Raw genomic sequence first — 14913 nt, 5'->3', positions numbered from 1 at the left:
TTGGACATCGACTTGGGTATGATGATCCATGTGCGATCTCTACGAGATAGAATATGAGAGAATGAATCTTTTATACCGGTTCTAGCGACATGTAGTACTTCCTGTACGGTAGTCAGGCGTTCACCTTGTAATCAACGTTGTGAGATATGTGAGAGGGATGTGTATAGGAAAATTTCATTGGGGAATTGGGTATCTTGTGTAGCTATAGCAGCAATCAAACAATCAAGAGCAACAAAGGCTCGTACTCTTTGCAAAACGTCCCGATATCCGCGGGTTCAGAATGCAACTCAGGTATGGGGGTTTGTCCGACATAACGGACACTGTACAACGGAGCTTTTGGTAGTGGTGGTGGTGGCGGTGAACAGGGGTGAAGCGCGGTCGGTCTTTCAAGTGGTTGTTGCAACGAATCCAAAGCTTTTCCGTCTCTTTTGCGTCACATCCAGTGACGATTACTACCCCCAGCGGTGTTGAACCTCCTCTTCCTCATAATATGGTGCATTGTATGTACAGTCGGGGTTATTACTACACTCAGCGTCATGGTAATAGGTCTCAGAAAAGGCCGATGCGCGGTCGCCAGTCATTCTCGTTGACAGACTTTGGGTTGACGACGATCTGGTAAGGGAAGGGGTTGGCGTCGGTGGTGGTGATGGGTGGAATGTGGTCTTTCTCTCGGTTTACGATGGCGATGATCTTGTGCGCCGCTTTTTCTAGAGACTTGGTCATGGCACGACGGACCTTTAGTACATCTGTCACCATGATCAGTAACCTGCTTTGCGAAGAGGGTAAGAATGCGTACCAGTCTCGGTCCGTGGTTGTGCAAGGGTAACGTCCAGCGTCCACTGCTCCCAGCAAACGTCCTCGTCTGCCTTGCTAAAGAAATACGATGTCTTCTTTCGCTTCTTCTCAAAGAACTGCACTACAATCTGCCCCCTTCCTCTAGGCTGGTGTGTGCTGTCTATCGCCCGTACTAGCGCAAACGTCTTCTGTTCGATGAGTGTCTCGAGATCGACATCGTCGATAGCGGGGAGGGTAAGATCGAGGAGGTCGCGGGTCAAGGGAGAGATGGAGGTAAAGTACCGGTGGAAGAATATCGTGTGCAGTATCGCTGGAGCAAGGTCAACTATGGTCTACGGCGCTATCCGGGTGGGGAGACGTGAAGTGGGGTGAGAAAGTTGCGCCGATGCTCAAAACAGAGATTGTTTGGAAGGAAAAAAGGGACTTACCCTTGACGACATCCTTCACGCACGCCGCGTCGGCAAAGATCTCAAGGTTGTACTCTGGCCGCCTCCTTGTGTCCATGGTGGCATGTGCAGTCCTAGAACCCGAAGCGTGTTCAGAAGTCCGGGTAACGCGCCGCACAGCGTTCTTGGCGCTCGTGTCGCGGCAAGGCGCTCCAAGGCTGTCGAAGATGGTGGTGCCGGAGTCGCAACAGCAGTCTCGTGACGGTGAGTGGGTCCTTGTGGTGGAAGTCGTCGCGGGTGCAGGAAGTATGGAGCTGAAGATTCGGGGTTGTGCGGGGCAGGAGCGGACGAACACGACGACGGAAGTTGAGAAGGAACGGCCGGCATGCGTGAGATCATCAAAGAAGCACAATCCTGGCTGGGCACCATTTTCGCCTAAGCCACGCCTATCAGCATCTGTTGAATGCATATCCCGTGGAGCCCTACAGCTATTTGTAGCCCCGTCTCAGCCACAGCCTGACATGTCTCACGCTTTGAGACATGTCCTCGAGTATCGCACACGGAAGTGTCATCTGCCTTGCCATATGAATCACAACCTCGTCACGTCTGACAGACCATCACGGCCTGACTGTCGCGGGCGGAGGCAGCAAGTATCCGCTTATGAACGGGCCGCGAACATCCTTCTTAGGCCCCAGGACCAGCGCTAGTCTAGTTTGTAAGGCTGTTTGACATAATCGTGCATGACCAAATCTAGGTCTTCCACGCGATTTGATGTCTCGCATGCATGTAGCCTGGACCAACAGTTTGCAGACTGTTGTAGTCTGGATGCATCCATGATGAGGTTGACCGATTCTGAAAAAGACGGCTGGGTGGGCGCAGTCTACGGAACCACTCACTGCACGACGCTTGCCTGACCTGCAATCACATGTCAACGCGACTTTACTAACAATGAACGGTACTGGTAACGCTAGCCCTATACGATTGTCCTGCCGCGACGACTGGGACTTTGGATAGTGAAAGTTAGTTTCTGCGTAGTTTGCATGGGTGCAGGCAAAGAATGCAAAGGGTAGTCATGAATCTGAAGAGGCAAATACCAGGGCTTACTCGACCCTTGCAAATAAGCTTAGAGGTTGAGCCTCAACCATCGCGCCAAGCCCCAAGTCGCGCAAGTCGCGTTACCCAGTCCTGCCCACACATCCATCCAACAACACGACATGGTCGGCACAAAGCGCAGACGCGACGAAGATGATGTTGATGAGGGGACACCGCACAAGTCACGCGCACGATTTGCAGAAGACGCTCCCGATGAGCTAGAACCCCCTGAAGCGCAGACACCGTCCAGAAAGGGGAGGACACAATACCTGGCCGAGCATGGGACACCACGATCCATCTTGAAAAAGACGGGCCTGATAAATGGAGTGACCGCGACGCCCAAGTCCACCCGGAAGCTGGTCTTCGAAACGCCTACCAAATCCGCAAAACGAGACTCGCCAAATGGCACACCAACCATCGTTCGCAACGCTGATCGCAGCGCACGCAGGAAGAGCAACCGACGCATACTGGAGCGCACACTGAATGGCGACGAGAGCGACGAGGATGCATTGGATGAGGAGGAAGACCTTGCAGAACACATCTTAGGAGAAGAAGCAGAAGACACTGAGCAGGGTGAAGAAGGAGCGGTACAAGATGAAATACCTGTGCCAGAGACACCCTCGAAGCGTGGGAGAGGCCGACCTAAGGGATCAGGAAAGGTAGGACGACCGCGAAAGCAGCGTTCGCCCACACCTCCAACTGAGCTGCCTCCGCACGAGGAGTACTTCTGGCAGAACCGCCCAGGGGGCACCAAAACCTCCAACAACACACTGTCTGCGCAGAGCTTACTCAATCATGATGAATACTTCCAAGCCATGCAAACGTATCAGGACCGCCACCAATCTGAACGAGAGTTCTTAGTTGAATTGCACAGCCGCGCATACGATCAATGGATCTTCGAGCTGGAGGAAGACTTCAACATCTGCCTCTATGGCTACGGATCAAAGCGCATCATTACCGAGCGGTTCACCGCACGCCTTTATCAACATCTTGTAAGCTCCGCGCCGTACAAGGGAACGAAGAAGACGCCGAAGATTGTGGTTATAAATGGATACACAGCTGGTACAACAATGAAAGACTTGTTGTTGACTATAGCATCAGCAATTTTGCCATCAGGACCGAAGTTGCCCAATCAACCTGCACTCCTGCTCGATTTCATTCTCGACCATCTCACGAGCAACCCGCCATCGCACCCAGTACCCGTCATTCTGAACTCCATCGACTCACCCTACCTTCGAAAGTCTCCAGTACCATCGATGCTCGCCCGTTTAGCTGCACATACATCCATCAACCTTGTGTGCACGGCAGATACACCAAACTTTCCTCTTCTATGGGATGTCGGCATGAAGACGCAATACAAGTTCCTGTTCCACGACGCGACAACCTTCGCACCCTACGATGCGGAGATAGATACGGTTGAGACGGTGAATGAGCTCCTAGGACGTAGTGGTAGACGAGTGGGCGGAAGAGATGGTGTAGGCTTCGTCTTACGGTCGCTACCAGAACAAGCCCGAGAACTGTTTCGTATCCTTGTCATGGAGCAGCTGGCACTCTCCCTCATGGAGGTTGGTGACATGCAAGAAGAAGATGAGGTCACTGCTACCCCAAGATCCAAGAAAGTCGCACAAGTTAAAAATGTTTTGCCAGAGTCTGCGCAAGGTGTTGAGTACCGCGTGTTGTATCACAAGGCTGTAGAAGCGTTTGTTTGTACAAGTGAAGTCAGCTTCAGGACGCTACTCAAGGAATTCCACGATCATCAGATGATTGAAAGCAGAAAGGATGCTATGGGCACAGAAAGGTTATGGGTGCCTTTTAGACAAGAAGAGTTGGAGGGTCTTGGGAGGATCTCGCTGGAGAAGCATTTTGATCGGTGTATACCTTAACTTTCATTGTACAACACAACTTCGACACGATGCGATATTATCTCACTGCTGCATAGGTCACCTTTCCCATCTTAGACTGAATGCACTTGATAATCGGACTTGAAATGCGAGGGAACCAATAGACTTGGAAACGTGACTTGAAGAGTTGGTTGCGGTGCTCTCTAGGCTTTTGGGCTGGGTGGGGTAACGCCAGCAGATTTTGGCTTGGAGTTGAATAGCGGTAGAATATCCTCGACCCCGCTTCGAAACGCACCTCTACACCTCAACAGCATCTCTTCCTATAGAAAACTTTACGAATACATAGTAATTTAAATCAAATCCCTCCATCGAACAACAGCAACAGGTCGCTTAGCTCAGTTGGTTAGAGCGTGGTGCTAATAACGCCAAGGTCGCGAGTTCGACCCTCGTAGTGACCATAATAGCCGTTTCTTTTTGCCAGATTTCGTGTTTCCAATCCATGGTCTTTCCGGTAGCCTCTCTTTTTGCCGGATCGCTCCGTCTAGGATGGGAACGATGGCTCAGGCAGGAGTGAGATAGGACTATCCATCAGGGTATGGTCAAGTCCTCTTTGTAAAGCATGTACACTACCTAGGTGTGGTGTCACCGCCTGAGGCTATTGTCCTTCACTTTGAAACCGAGTTGGCAAGCTTCTCTTTTCAAGCGACGTTGAAGATCTTTGTTGTATATTTTCAAAGTATATATGTAACCGATGAGTTTGGGGTATGCATTGGGTCTGCCTGTGGGTCCTTGCACAACACGTGATGGGGACATGCATTTTGGTTCTCATGTTTAGCCTACTTTCATGTGCAGTTTGGTACATCGATTCGAGATGACAAGACTTTAGAAACCTCAGGATGTAGCTACCTAGGTAGTCGATCATTTACTTGTCATATATTCCCGACCACCGTAAGTTGGCGAGACGTGTACTTTGTGCATTAGAGTACTCAGATGAAAGCGATTTTAGTTCCTTGTTAGCGAGGACTTTATCCTTCTTACACAGTAATCGATAATTGTTTTACACATGTACTGTGTTGATAGAGCGTGCGAGGTCACGGTCGGTACTGGGGAGAAGCTGGTTGTAGAAAGGTTTAAGATAACTTTGCGAAGAAGTAAACAACTCGACGATGTCTTGAAGCTTTGATCAGCTAGAATAGGCACCTGAGGACGGAATAATGTATGTGCAGCGGGAGGCGTTTATCATTGCCGATGTGGAAATCTTCCGAAGTGCGGGGAGGGTATCTATATGCAATCAAATCTCCGACGCTTGATCGTTTCAGCCCATGTACACCGCAACACCAAGCCAATGTACATCAAACGTTATTCAGCCGCCATAGGAAGGTATCATGCGTGGTCGAATGATAATGCGTGCTAGGTGGGAGGAATGTATCTGCGCGTCGACTCACGTGCCATCTCATATGTCCGCCTACCTGATGTGGCTGTATGGCCGCACATAATTACAACCACTACGATAAAGGAGGCGTGGATGGTGATTAACGGTGGAGACGAATCGAATGGGAAGATGAGGTATATCATTAGGCATACCGTAGTACTCCCAGAGGTGCAAGCCTTCAACAGCTCCTGCGACTACGCATCTTGTGTCATTTCAGTCAATCACATCTACCGTCATGCAAATTTCCCTTCTTCTCGTCGCGGCATACGCCTGCACCGCTTCCGCACGCCTGACTTGGTCCTTGGCGAAGGCATCGAACCCCACTGCAGACCAAAGAGACGCATACACTAAAATCGAAGCTGCAATGACAAAGGCCGTCGCACGTTATGAAAAGTTCTCCGATGCCAACAAGACAATCCGCGTTGCCTACGCACCAGGTGTTCCTACTGCCGAAGCAAACTACAACGGCGATCTACGCTTCGGCTCGAACCGCGCTTACATGACCGAAAGGACAGCCATGCACGAAATAAGTCATACGCTGGGAGTTGGCCAAACGGCGGCTTTTGACAGAAAGTGTGCAGCGGGTGATTGGAAGACGGCGCTACCACTGCTGAGAAGCTTTGATGGAGCGAATGCGAAAATTACTTGTGGTGGTGGACATTTCTGGCCATATGGTAAGTTCTGACTGTACGATATGCATGTGAGACCTACACTGACTTCGCACCTCTGCACCTGCAGGACTGAACTATGATACCGAGTGGAGCGAAACGAATGCCAACCGGCATGTGCAGATAGTAGAGGCGATGCTGACTGATGGGATGTAAAATGATTCTTGAGACTACGCAGATTGTAGGAGTCTAGTATTGCTACAACGTCAATGAATCCCTCATCGATCGATACAGTGCAGTAGTACATCATGTCGACTAATTCAGAAGTACCAGAGACATGTGCGATCACTGCGACCAAATGGATACTTGTCGTGAAAAGTTACTGACGGCGCATGAATACATACCTCAATTCTGTCGTGGTCTATTGCTTCAGTTTCCAGACGCTGATCATGTCATCGCCGCGACTTTGCTTGAACGAAACTGGTGGCTTCCAATACACAACTCTTTCGAATGAGCCCTTCCCTTGGGAATTTCCGATAAGATTGCCCGATTCATCGAACAGACCGTCAGCACCATCAGCTAGAAGATTCCAGTGTACGCCATTAAGACCCCAAGGCGGACCCTGATCTTTCAAGGGCTTCCACATGGGGAACTCGAGGCATACGAGCACACCGTTTGGCGACAAAAGACTTTTCATGCGCTCCGCCCAGTCTTTTCGCATCTCAGGAAGCAGGGCACACAAGAACTAAGTGCAGACCATCAGTCCCCACTATGAAGACATCAACCGGATGGAACTCGGCATCTTAAACTTACTGTGTAATCATAGATAAGATCGAAGCCCTGGAAGTCTGGCCCAAGATAGGTCTCAATATCCCTTTTGAAGAAGTCGCCGAGCACGACGTCAGCGTGATGGCCAGCCGAAGGATCCAAGTAAGATTTTACGTTTTCGTTTGCAGTATCCACTGCTCCTTGGGAAATTTCGAGACCCCACGTCTTGAAGCCATGAAGTGCTAGCAGCGCCACATCATGACCTTTGCCGCAGCCCTAGTGTACGATGAGCCACTTTCGTGAACAACCTCGTCAAGAGACACCTACGGGTACAAAGGCCTTCAACTGACGTTTAGCCTTATCTTGGAACAGCGTCTCGCGATAAGGATGTTCTTCCAGAAACTTCGTCAGTGCAGGCGAAGGCTGGCCACGATCCCACAGATCCTGTTCATTCTTTTCCCATAGTTTGGCCCACCCATCGCCCTGCGCATCCCGTGTTCTGGGACTGTTAGCTGTGGCTTACGGATGTGGCGGAACGTAGCACTCCGTACTTGTAGTCATCAAAATGGGAAACCAAACGGGTTCTGTTCTCAGCGAAGCGGGCCTCGGATGTCATGATGCGGAAGGATGCAAGGATTCGGGATGTGACGGCAGGGTGTGTGAGGCCGTTTCTATGAGGGTTGAGATCCGTTGATCAGTGCGCCGCGCTAGTTCTGTGCCTGACTTGGACCTGGCTGGTGACAGCACATCCTTGACGTCACCCCACCTTTTTATCAACGACACCAAAAATCCGGATACCTTCGTCCGCAATCGCGCAAGTGAGGAATACTTGGAATCTACTTGTCGCGGTCCAAGCCTCATGAACCTGTTAGCCTGAGGCTGTGTCTGCCTTAGTGTTTCTACCAAAAGAGAGGCTTTAGTAACGAGAGGCTCAACAATTCGTCGGGAATATGCAACATCAACATTAAGCACAGGCCGGCTGTGTAACACCCACTACTGACTCCACCCAGGCACTAGGAGATATGCAACCTAAAAGGTACACTACGGGATAGATGCCGTCCTCGTCTACTGGTAGCCAATAACGGCCTCAGTATTGCTCTAATTTACTGTGACGGCACAGATTGGAGATTGGCTATGCTATGGCTCAGCCGACATCTGAATGCAACTACCAGACTTCTTGTTTCCTCGCTCCGGTAAGCCACATCTCAGCCACTCAGAGGCCAAGACCTTGGTGATGGACGTCATAGGGGCGCAGTGTGAAGAACAAGAATAGAGCTCTGCGCCTGGCAGTAGGATCCGAGATGCCGTTTGGTCCCACGAGAGCCACTCGTAGCCTTGGTTGTTGCATTGCGCTCGCGCGCTGTTCCAATGCGTTGGTGCGGAGCACTTTGCGTCAAGTCTTGAAGGGGGTGCCGCTTGTGATTCTACAAGAGTCGAGATATGCGCGCTCTCTTTTTATGAGTCCCAAGGCACAGTGAACGTCATTCTCCTTCTCATCCCAGTGTCCTCTCCTGAGACATATATTAGCACCCATGGGTCGCCTTCTCTCAAGTTCGATCTCCCACAGTGCCCGAACTTTGTATCACTTACGCTATCGGGTCGCTGCTGTATTCTTCATACTTGCGTTATTCCAGCAACAACATCTGTACCTCACTAGTCGGCAAGCACTCTCGGAAAAGTACTCTGCGACCGATTTCGATTCACACAACGGAGGCCTGCAGACTCGATCCTGGACGCCTGACGATGGGTATACAGTGTTCCAAGACGAGCTAATAGCAAATCGAGCATCATGGAAAGTGCTTGGCGAAGGCTGGGAAGGCAAGGTGTTCGCCTATGAAGACTCAGTTATCAAGACATTCACACCGGGGCGGAGTCCGTTCCGGAATTGCGCGCCTGACGCGACCAAATGGCCCACGGAAATACCCGCATCACTACAATTTGGAGGTACCGCTACCGACGATGCGAACACAACACACGATGGTTTCCTTCCTGTGAAGGCACATTTTATGGCTTCCACAACGCCTAGCGAGCCAGCGGAATGGCATCTCGTTACTCCCCTGTTGAGAAGCGGTAATCTTGCTTCACTCGCCAGGAAGCTTTCCACGGAAGAACAGCCCATGTCTTACGAGCAGATTGATGCGCGCTATCGGCCGGCCTTCAACGGACTGTTGGAGAACATGGGCACTCTTCACGGTGCAGGCTATTGCCACGACGATGTCAAACCGGGGAACGTGTTTATCCAAGACGAGTCCCATTGGGTGATAGGCGATTTGGGCAATGTGCGGGAGGTGGAACACCCCTATCATTCTTCGCGTATCTGGAAAGATAATGGGCAGCTAGACGATTGCCGTGCAAACGACGTAGTACGAGCTTTGCAATCGTACCTGAAGTTTGTTCAATCTTCTGCCGCCGACGAGGATGACTTCAATGAAACCTTGTATGGAGGCCAGGCACCCTTGAGCAGACTCTTTTGGTGGACACTTGCGGATGCGCCAAGTATGAGTGCAGAGGAGCTTCGTCAACGGTCTCTTGTAGAGTACCCAGAAGTGGCGCGTGAGATTGAGGTTGATGATAGATACCTCAAACCCACTCTGCCTCATACTTTTCTGAGCCTGTTTTCTAAGCGTCGAGCGATGAAAAATGCGGTTGATCAAGCACTTACGACACGAATTGGTGAAACGCGCGCAAGAATGTGGGGTATGGTTTGGCTGTTTGGTGTACCCGAGTCGGAGATCTGTTGAGCAACTTTTAGTGGTTTGTGAAGTTTGATACCCAAGATACCTGGCGTTGTTCTTACTACTTAATGAAGTCATCCTTCTTCTATTGCGCCACATAACCAGAACCTGAGTCACCTGACATGTGGTATCCACCCAATTGCGACAATGTTGTTCCACGCCGTAAGTGATTCGCTGAGATCAAGACCTGGGGGAGTCTGCGAAGTTTAGGGTCGCCATACCATCGGTAGATACGGACAGGCTAAGAACACCGAAGAACCCCCGAGAGATTGCGTAAAACGAGTACCAGCACAGACGAGGCTATGTGGTAGCTATCGTTGGCACAATCAAAGGGTATCCCTTGTGGCGCGCGACGGGAAGGATTACTTCAATATCCAATGCGCTCCCATCGTCTGTCATTGTGCTTGTTATCCCACTCGTCACGATCCTTCTGCTTTTACCCTGCGGGTCAAGCAGTGAAAGAGACAACAGAGCATCCACTCAGGTAAGAGTCAATGCGATGATCATCACAAAGTTAGGAGTTCGCACCCCACGCAGTTCCAATCATGTTAACAAGCACCCCACGTCAGATGCCTCATGTAGCGACAGTGAACAAATCCAAGCCAAGCCTTTCGCTCAGCTATTTTACTCAGCTTGAAAAAGATCACAAGGCAGTTCCAGGTCGTCTTCCCTTAATGTCTAGGAGCGCAGGATCGGGGCATAATTGCGCATACTCCCCAGACACATGTCGGCAGGTTCATCGGAACAACACAAAAGAGGTCCACGACAGCGGTGTCGTCGTCAATTCATAGTATCCTTTGGGTCCTGTTCATTGCTCAAGCGATTCTTCTCCTCTCCAGTTGAACCAGCCACTTTCTGGGTGGGAAGTCTCGGCAAGTATTCGGTCTGCAATACGCTGTTGTCTGTAAAGCGCCCGCTTCGGCTGTAACTCGTAGCGTTGTTTCGATCGGCAAGCCTTGCATGCAGACATCTGATTTTCTTGGACGAGAAGGATAAGGACAAGATATGAGATTAGAGGGAAGGTTCTACCAAAAGTCAGAGGTAGAGTCATCCCTTGGGTCGACTCTAGTACCGCCGTCTTGAAATTTTGTTAGATGCTAGCATGTGGTAATCAGAAGAAACTGCACCCATAGCTGCTAGTCGCTGCCGTGATATGGTTGTGTATGCGGTGTGATTTGCGGTGAGTAAGTGTTCAAAGAATGAAGCGGGCAAAGGACAGGGGTGAAGCTTGCAGATGTCGCATGGCTTGAGCGGCTAGCGCGCGGATCATGACATCGCCATCACCAAACTCCATCCTACCATTATACACGACTCCCAACGTCGACGGTATGCATGGTGACTTGACAGAAACCAGCGATGATCAAGGGCAACGATAGTATACCCAATACTTGCAAAGACGGCAGCAAAGATATCTGGGGCAAAGACCGGCCGCGCGACATCCACCTCCAACTCTCCATCTCCTTCGCGCTTGGCATAGGTGCATTTCTGACATTCTGCGTTCGTCCTCACAGCCTCGTCTTACCACTCACCTACTGACTGGCCGTCTTAGTTTCTCCGTCCACGATGGAAGGGCCTCTACGCTGCACGCAAGAAGCAGAACGACCTCGCGACCTCGCTGCCCGAGCTTCCCGATAGCCTTTTCGGTTGGATTATACCGCTATGGAAGATTACCGACGAACAGGTGCTGGCCTCGGCCGGCCTCGATGCCTACGTATACCTCGCCTTCTTCAAAATGGCTATCAAGTTTCTGCTTGTTACGCTGTTCTTCGCGCTGGCCGTCATCAAGCCGGTGCATGACACACATCAAGAAAAGGAGGGAAAGAAAGCTCCGATTCATGGAGACCCCAGCTGGGACCGCATCGAGATAAGAAGTACGATCTCTACATTCGCAGCCGAATACGAACAGTATACCGACTATCTATGGATGTATCTCGTCTTTGTTTACCTTTTCACCGCTCTTATACTATACTTGATTGTCTCGGAGACGAGGAGGATCATTGACATCCGGCAAGAGTATTTGGGGAGTCAGACAACCATCACCGACCGAACCATCCGATTATCGGGTATCCCTATTGATCTCAGGTCGGAGGACAAGATCAAGCACTTCATTATGGATCTCGGCATCGGCAAGGTTGAGAGTGTGACTCTCTGCAAGAACTGGAAAGAGCTCGACAGTAAAGTTATCGATAGACAAGCTGTCTTGCGGAAGCTGGAGGAAGCTTGGACTGTCTATCTTGGAAGCCGCAGAGTGGAACGAAGCTTAGAGACTCTTCCGGTGGTCCAGCCACGTCCGCCACAACATACTGAAAGTAGCGGCAACGACGAGAATGAGACAAGCCATTTCTTAAGCGACACAGATCGGGACTCTGACTACACCACCCCTCATGCTCAGCAGCGCCCGACAGCCAAGATTTGGTACGGCCGCTTTAAGCTGCGATACAAGAGAGTAGATGCCATTGACTATTACGAAGAGAAGCTGCGCAGGATCGACGACGAGATCCGCACGCTGCGCAAGAAAGACTTCGAACCGACTCCGTTGGCTTTTGTGACCATGGATAGCGTCGCGAGTGCGCAAATGGCCATTCAGGCTGTGCTTGACCCTTCGCCACTACAACTCCTAGCTCACAATAGCCCAGCACCACAAGACGTAGTCTGGTCGAACACTTATCTATCTCGTCGTCAAAGAATGTTTCGATCTTGGTCAATCACGGTCGCCATTGGCATTCTGTCCGTTTTCTGGACAGTTCTGCTAGTACCCATTGCTGGTGCTCTGAACACGTGCTCCATTCAGGAGGTTTTTCCCGGCCTGGCAAAAGTGCTGCACGACAACAAATTTGTAGAGTCCCTTGTCAATACTCAGCTTCCCACATTGGCACTCACTCTGATCAACGTAGCTGTGCCTTTCTTGTACGACTGTAAGTGTGCTAGTGCTGGATAGCCAAGGCCTGCGATGCTAACAATCTTCAGGGCTCGCCAATAAGCAGGGGATGATCTCACAAGGCGATGTCGAGCTGTCAGTCATCTCGAAGAACTTCTTCTTCGTTTTTTTCAACTTCTTCATCCTCTTCACTATACTGGGGACTGCTTCCAACTTCCTGACTATGCTTGAGCGCTTCGCCGAGAAACTCACGAGCGCTACACAGATTGCATACGCCTTGGCAACGTCGCTCTCGAACCTATTGGGCTTTTACACCAACTTCATCATCCTTCAAGCATTCGGACTCTTCCCGTTCCGACTTATGGAGTTTGGTGCCCTCTCTGTACCCGGTCTATCTAATTGGGGCCAAGACCCCCGAGATTACGCTGAACTGGTACAACCTCCGGTCTTCAGTTATGGGTTCTTTTTGCCACAAACCATTTTAATCTTCATCATCTGTATGGTTTACAGTGTGTTGAGAGACTCATGGCAGGTTCTCCTTGTCGGCTTGGCCTATTTCATGATCGGCCACTTCGTCCACAAGTATCAACTCTTGTATGCCATGGAGCACCGACAACACTCAACTGGCAAGGGTTGGACAATGATGTGTGATCGCGTTATTGTCGGTGTCGTACTCTTCCAAGTTACTGTTGCCGGTCAACTGGCTCTAAAGAAGGCGTTCAAGCGGGCTGTTATGGTAGCACCGCTAGTCGTCTGTACTTTGTGGTTTCTTGTTGTATTTGCGCGCACCTATCGACCACTGATGAAGTTTATCGCCCTGAGAAGCTTGCGAAGTCCGGAACAATCGGATCTTGGGCGCGACGTTCAGGAAGAAGCTGTCGTCAATAGGCCACTTGGGCGGAGAACTGCAGGCAGACTTACTTTGGACGAAGCCCGAGAACGCGGTCTGCGATTTGAGAATCCCAGTCTTATTATGCCGTATGTATATCTTATGCCATTATGTGCCGCTTTTACTGACCAACATGTTTAGTTTGGACGATGTGTGGCTACTTAACAGGCATGGTAGACCCCAGAACGGATCACATGGATCTGGGATCAACGATGCCAATGGTAGCTGGGAGTAGCCCATTCGGGCTTTCCTCAACAAGGCTAGGGATGCGCCTTCATGTATATGGTTCACAGTCTTGCCTTCTTGTACATTTTGTCGCTCTTTCTTAGTTTGTGTTCGTGATACCCACCATCGCAATGAATTTGGTTATGAGCCTACATCACCGGTACCTCACATTCTTTATTCACCCACCACAAGCACCCAAATCTTGTGGGACACTTTATCCATACTACGTCCCTTATCCTTTCGTCACTAGAAGATAGTCATATTCTCAACGTGGCTAGTACTTGTCGTGCTTACTCCCTGGCCAGCCTCACCAGCAAATCACCTCGGACCGGTGCACCTCCATCCTGGGGGTTGCTTCAACCACGTCTTCTCAGATATATCTCTCGCGTGGGGTAGCCGGAACTAAGTCTGAGCCAGCGCTTCCTGTATTCAACATTGAACCTCTCCAGATAGCCTCATTCTTCGAATCTCCAACCACGCGAAGACTGTCTCTCACTCCGCCCCGTTCCTGCCACCGCGAACGTATGCCATACACGCTAGACCCTGCAATGACGACCCCACTATTGGCTGAACCAAGCCTATCACAAACCATCCCACAGCAGGTGGTCTCCCCGATCACTACACGGGATGCACAACCGCCAGCTCCAAAACGCTCCGAAGTTCTCCGTCATGTCTTTCCCCGACCTTCACGAAGCCACAATCCTCATAACCAAAAAAACGTACCTCGTGTCGCCAAAACCAATCGTGCCAACACCGCGCTCGCGTCTCGGCTACAGTCTAGACCGCGAGTCGCTTTCCAAAAATACATCACATACTTCTTCGGCAGTGCCCATGGCCGTAACATGGTCGCGGATAGTCCTGAGGCAAGGTCTCGGGCATCTAGCTTTGGGTCCAGGCCGGGGTCCTCCTTATATGGTTCAGTACCTAGCCTGGATGTCGTCTCACCTGCCGCATTCATGTTCAGTGGACCAAGTCTCCGGTCTGTGGGGTCTTATAGCGACTCAATGTCTCGCCTCCCAAGTCTTGCGGAAACAACTAGCGATATACAACTGATGCGTCGCGCACGAACCGACTCTTTCTCAATGCTCGACAGTGCCAGTGTCATTCAGGATGCAATCTTCGAGCCTGGTGTCGACGAAAGCATAACTCGCACTGTGAATGATGTCCTGCTTGGTGTTCACACACAAACCGAAGAAATTGAAAGCCCTCTGCTCATTACGCTCGAGGATGGTTCCTCCATCTTTACTGGCGCACAAAGTCATGT

General features: G+C 50.7%; 5 protein-coding genes across 5 annotated transcripts; 3 read left to right on the top strand and 2 right to left on the bottom strand.

The window, feature by feature from the left end:
• Positions 1-549: 549 nt before the first annotated feature.
• Positions 550-1299, bottom strand: ALTATR162_LOCUS8080 (uncharacterized protein; the record flags this gene model as incomplete). The annotated part of the gene is made up of 3 exons (XM_043315709.1): positions 550-746; positions 797-1105; positions 1224-1299. 3 exons carry the CDS (start codon positions 1297-1299, stop codon positions 550-552), a joined length of 582 nt encoding a protein of 193 aa, XP_043171644.1.
• A 1096-nt stretch (positions 1300-2395) lies between these two features.
• On the top strand, positions 2396-4156 carry ALTATR162_LOCUS8079 (uncharacterized protein; the record flags this gene model as incomplete). The annotated part of the gene is made up of 1 exon (XM_043315708.1): positions 2396-4156. One exon carries the CDS (start codon positions 2396-2398, stop codon positions 4154-4156), a length of 1761 nt encoding a protein of 586 aa, XP_043171643.1.
• Positions 4157-6575: 2419 nt separating this feature from the next.
• On the bottom strand, positions 6576-7538 carry ALTATR162_LOCUS8078 (uncharacterized protein; the record flags this gene model as incomplete). The annotated part of the gene is made up of 4 exons (XM_043315707.1): positions 6576-6899; positions 6968-7198; positions 7250-7421; positions 7474-7538. 4 exons carry the CDS (start codon positions 7536-7538, stop codon positions 6576-6578), a joined length of 792 nt encoding a protein of 263 aa, XP_043171642.1.
• Positions 7539-8454: 916 nt separating this feature from the next.
• ALTATR162_LOCUS8077 (uncharacterized protein) lies at positions 8455-9663 on the top strand (the record flags this gene model as incomplete). The annotated part of the gene is made up of 1 exon (XM_043315706.1): positions 8455-9663. One exon carries the CDS (start codon positions 8455-8457, stop codon positions 9661-9663), a length of 1209 nt encoding a protein of 402 aa, XP_043171641.1.
• Positions 9664-11013: 1350 nt separating this feature from the next.
• On the top strand, positions 11014-13659 carry ALTATR162_LOCUS8076 (uncharacterized protein; the record flags this gene model as incomplete). Its single annotated transcript, XM_043315705.1, has 4 exons — positions 11014-11154; positions 11207-12572; positions 12625-13513; positions 13566-13659. The coding sequence occupies 4 exons, from the start codon at positions 11014-11016 to the stop codon at positions 13657-13659; spliced, it is 2490 nt and encodes an 829-aa protein (XP_043171640.1).
• Between the last annotated feature and the right edge of the window lie 1254 nt (positions 13660-14913).

Source organism: Alternaria atra (assembly GCF_907166805.1).
Source record: "Alternaria atra isolate CS162 genome assembly, contig: 28, whole genome shotgun sequence".
Taxonomy (NCBI): domain Eukaryota; kingdom Fungi; phylum Ascomycota; class Dothideomycetes; order Pleosporales; family Pleosporaceae; genus Alternaria; species Alternaria atra.
Note: the sequence above shows the minus strand (reverse complement) of the source record. Positions and strands in the feature narration are given on the sequence as shown.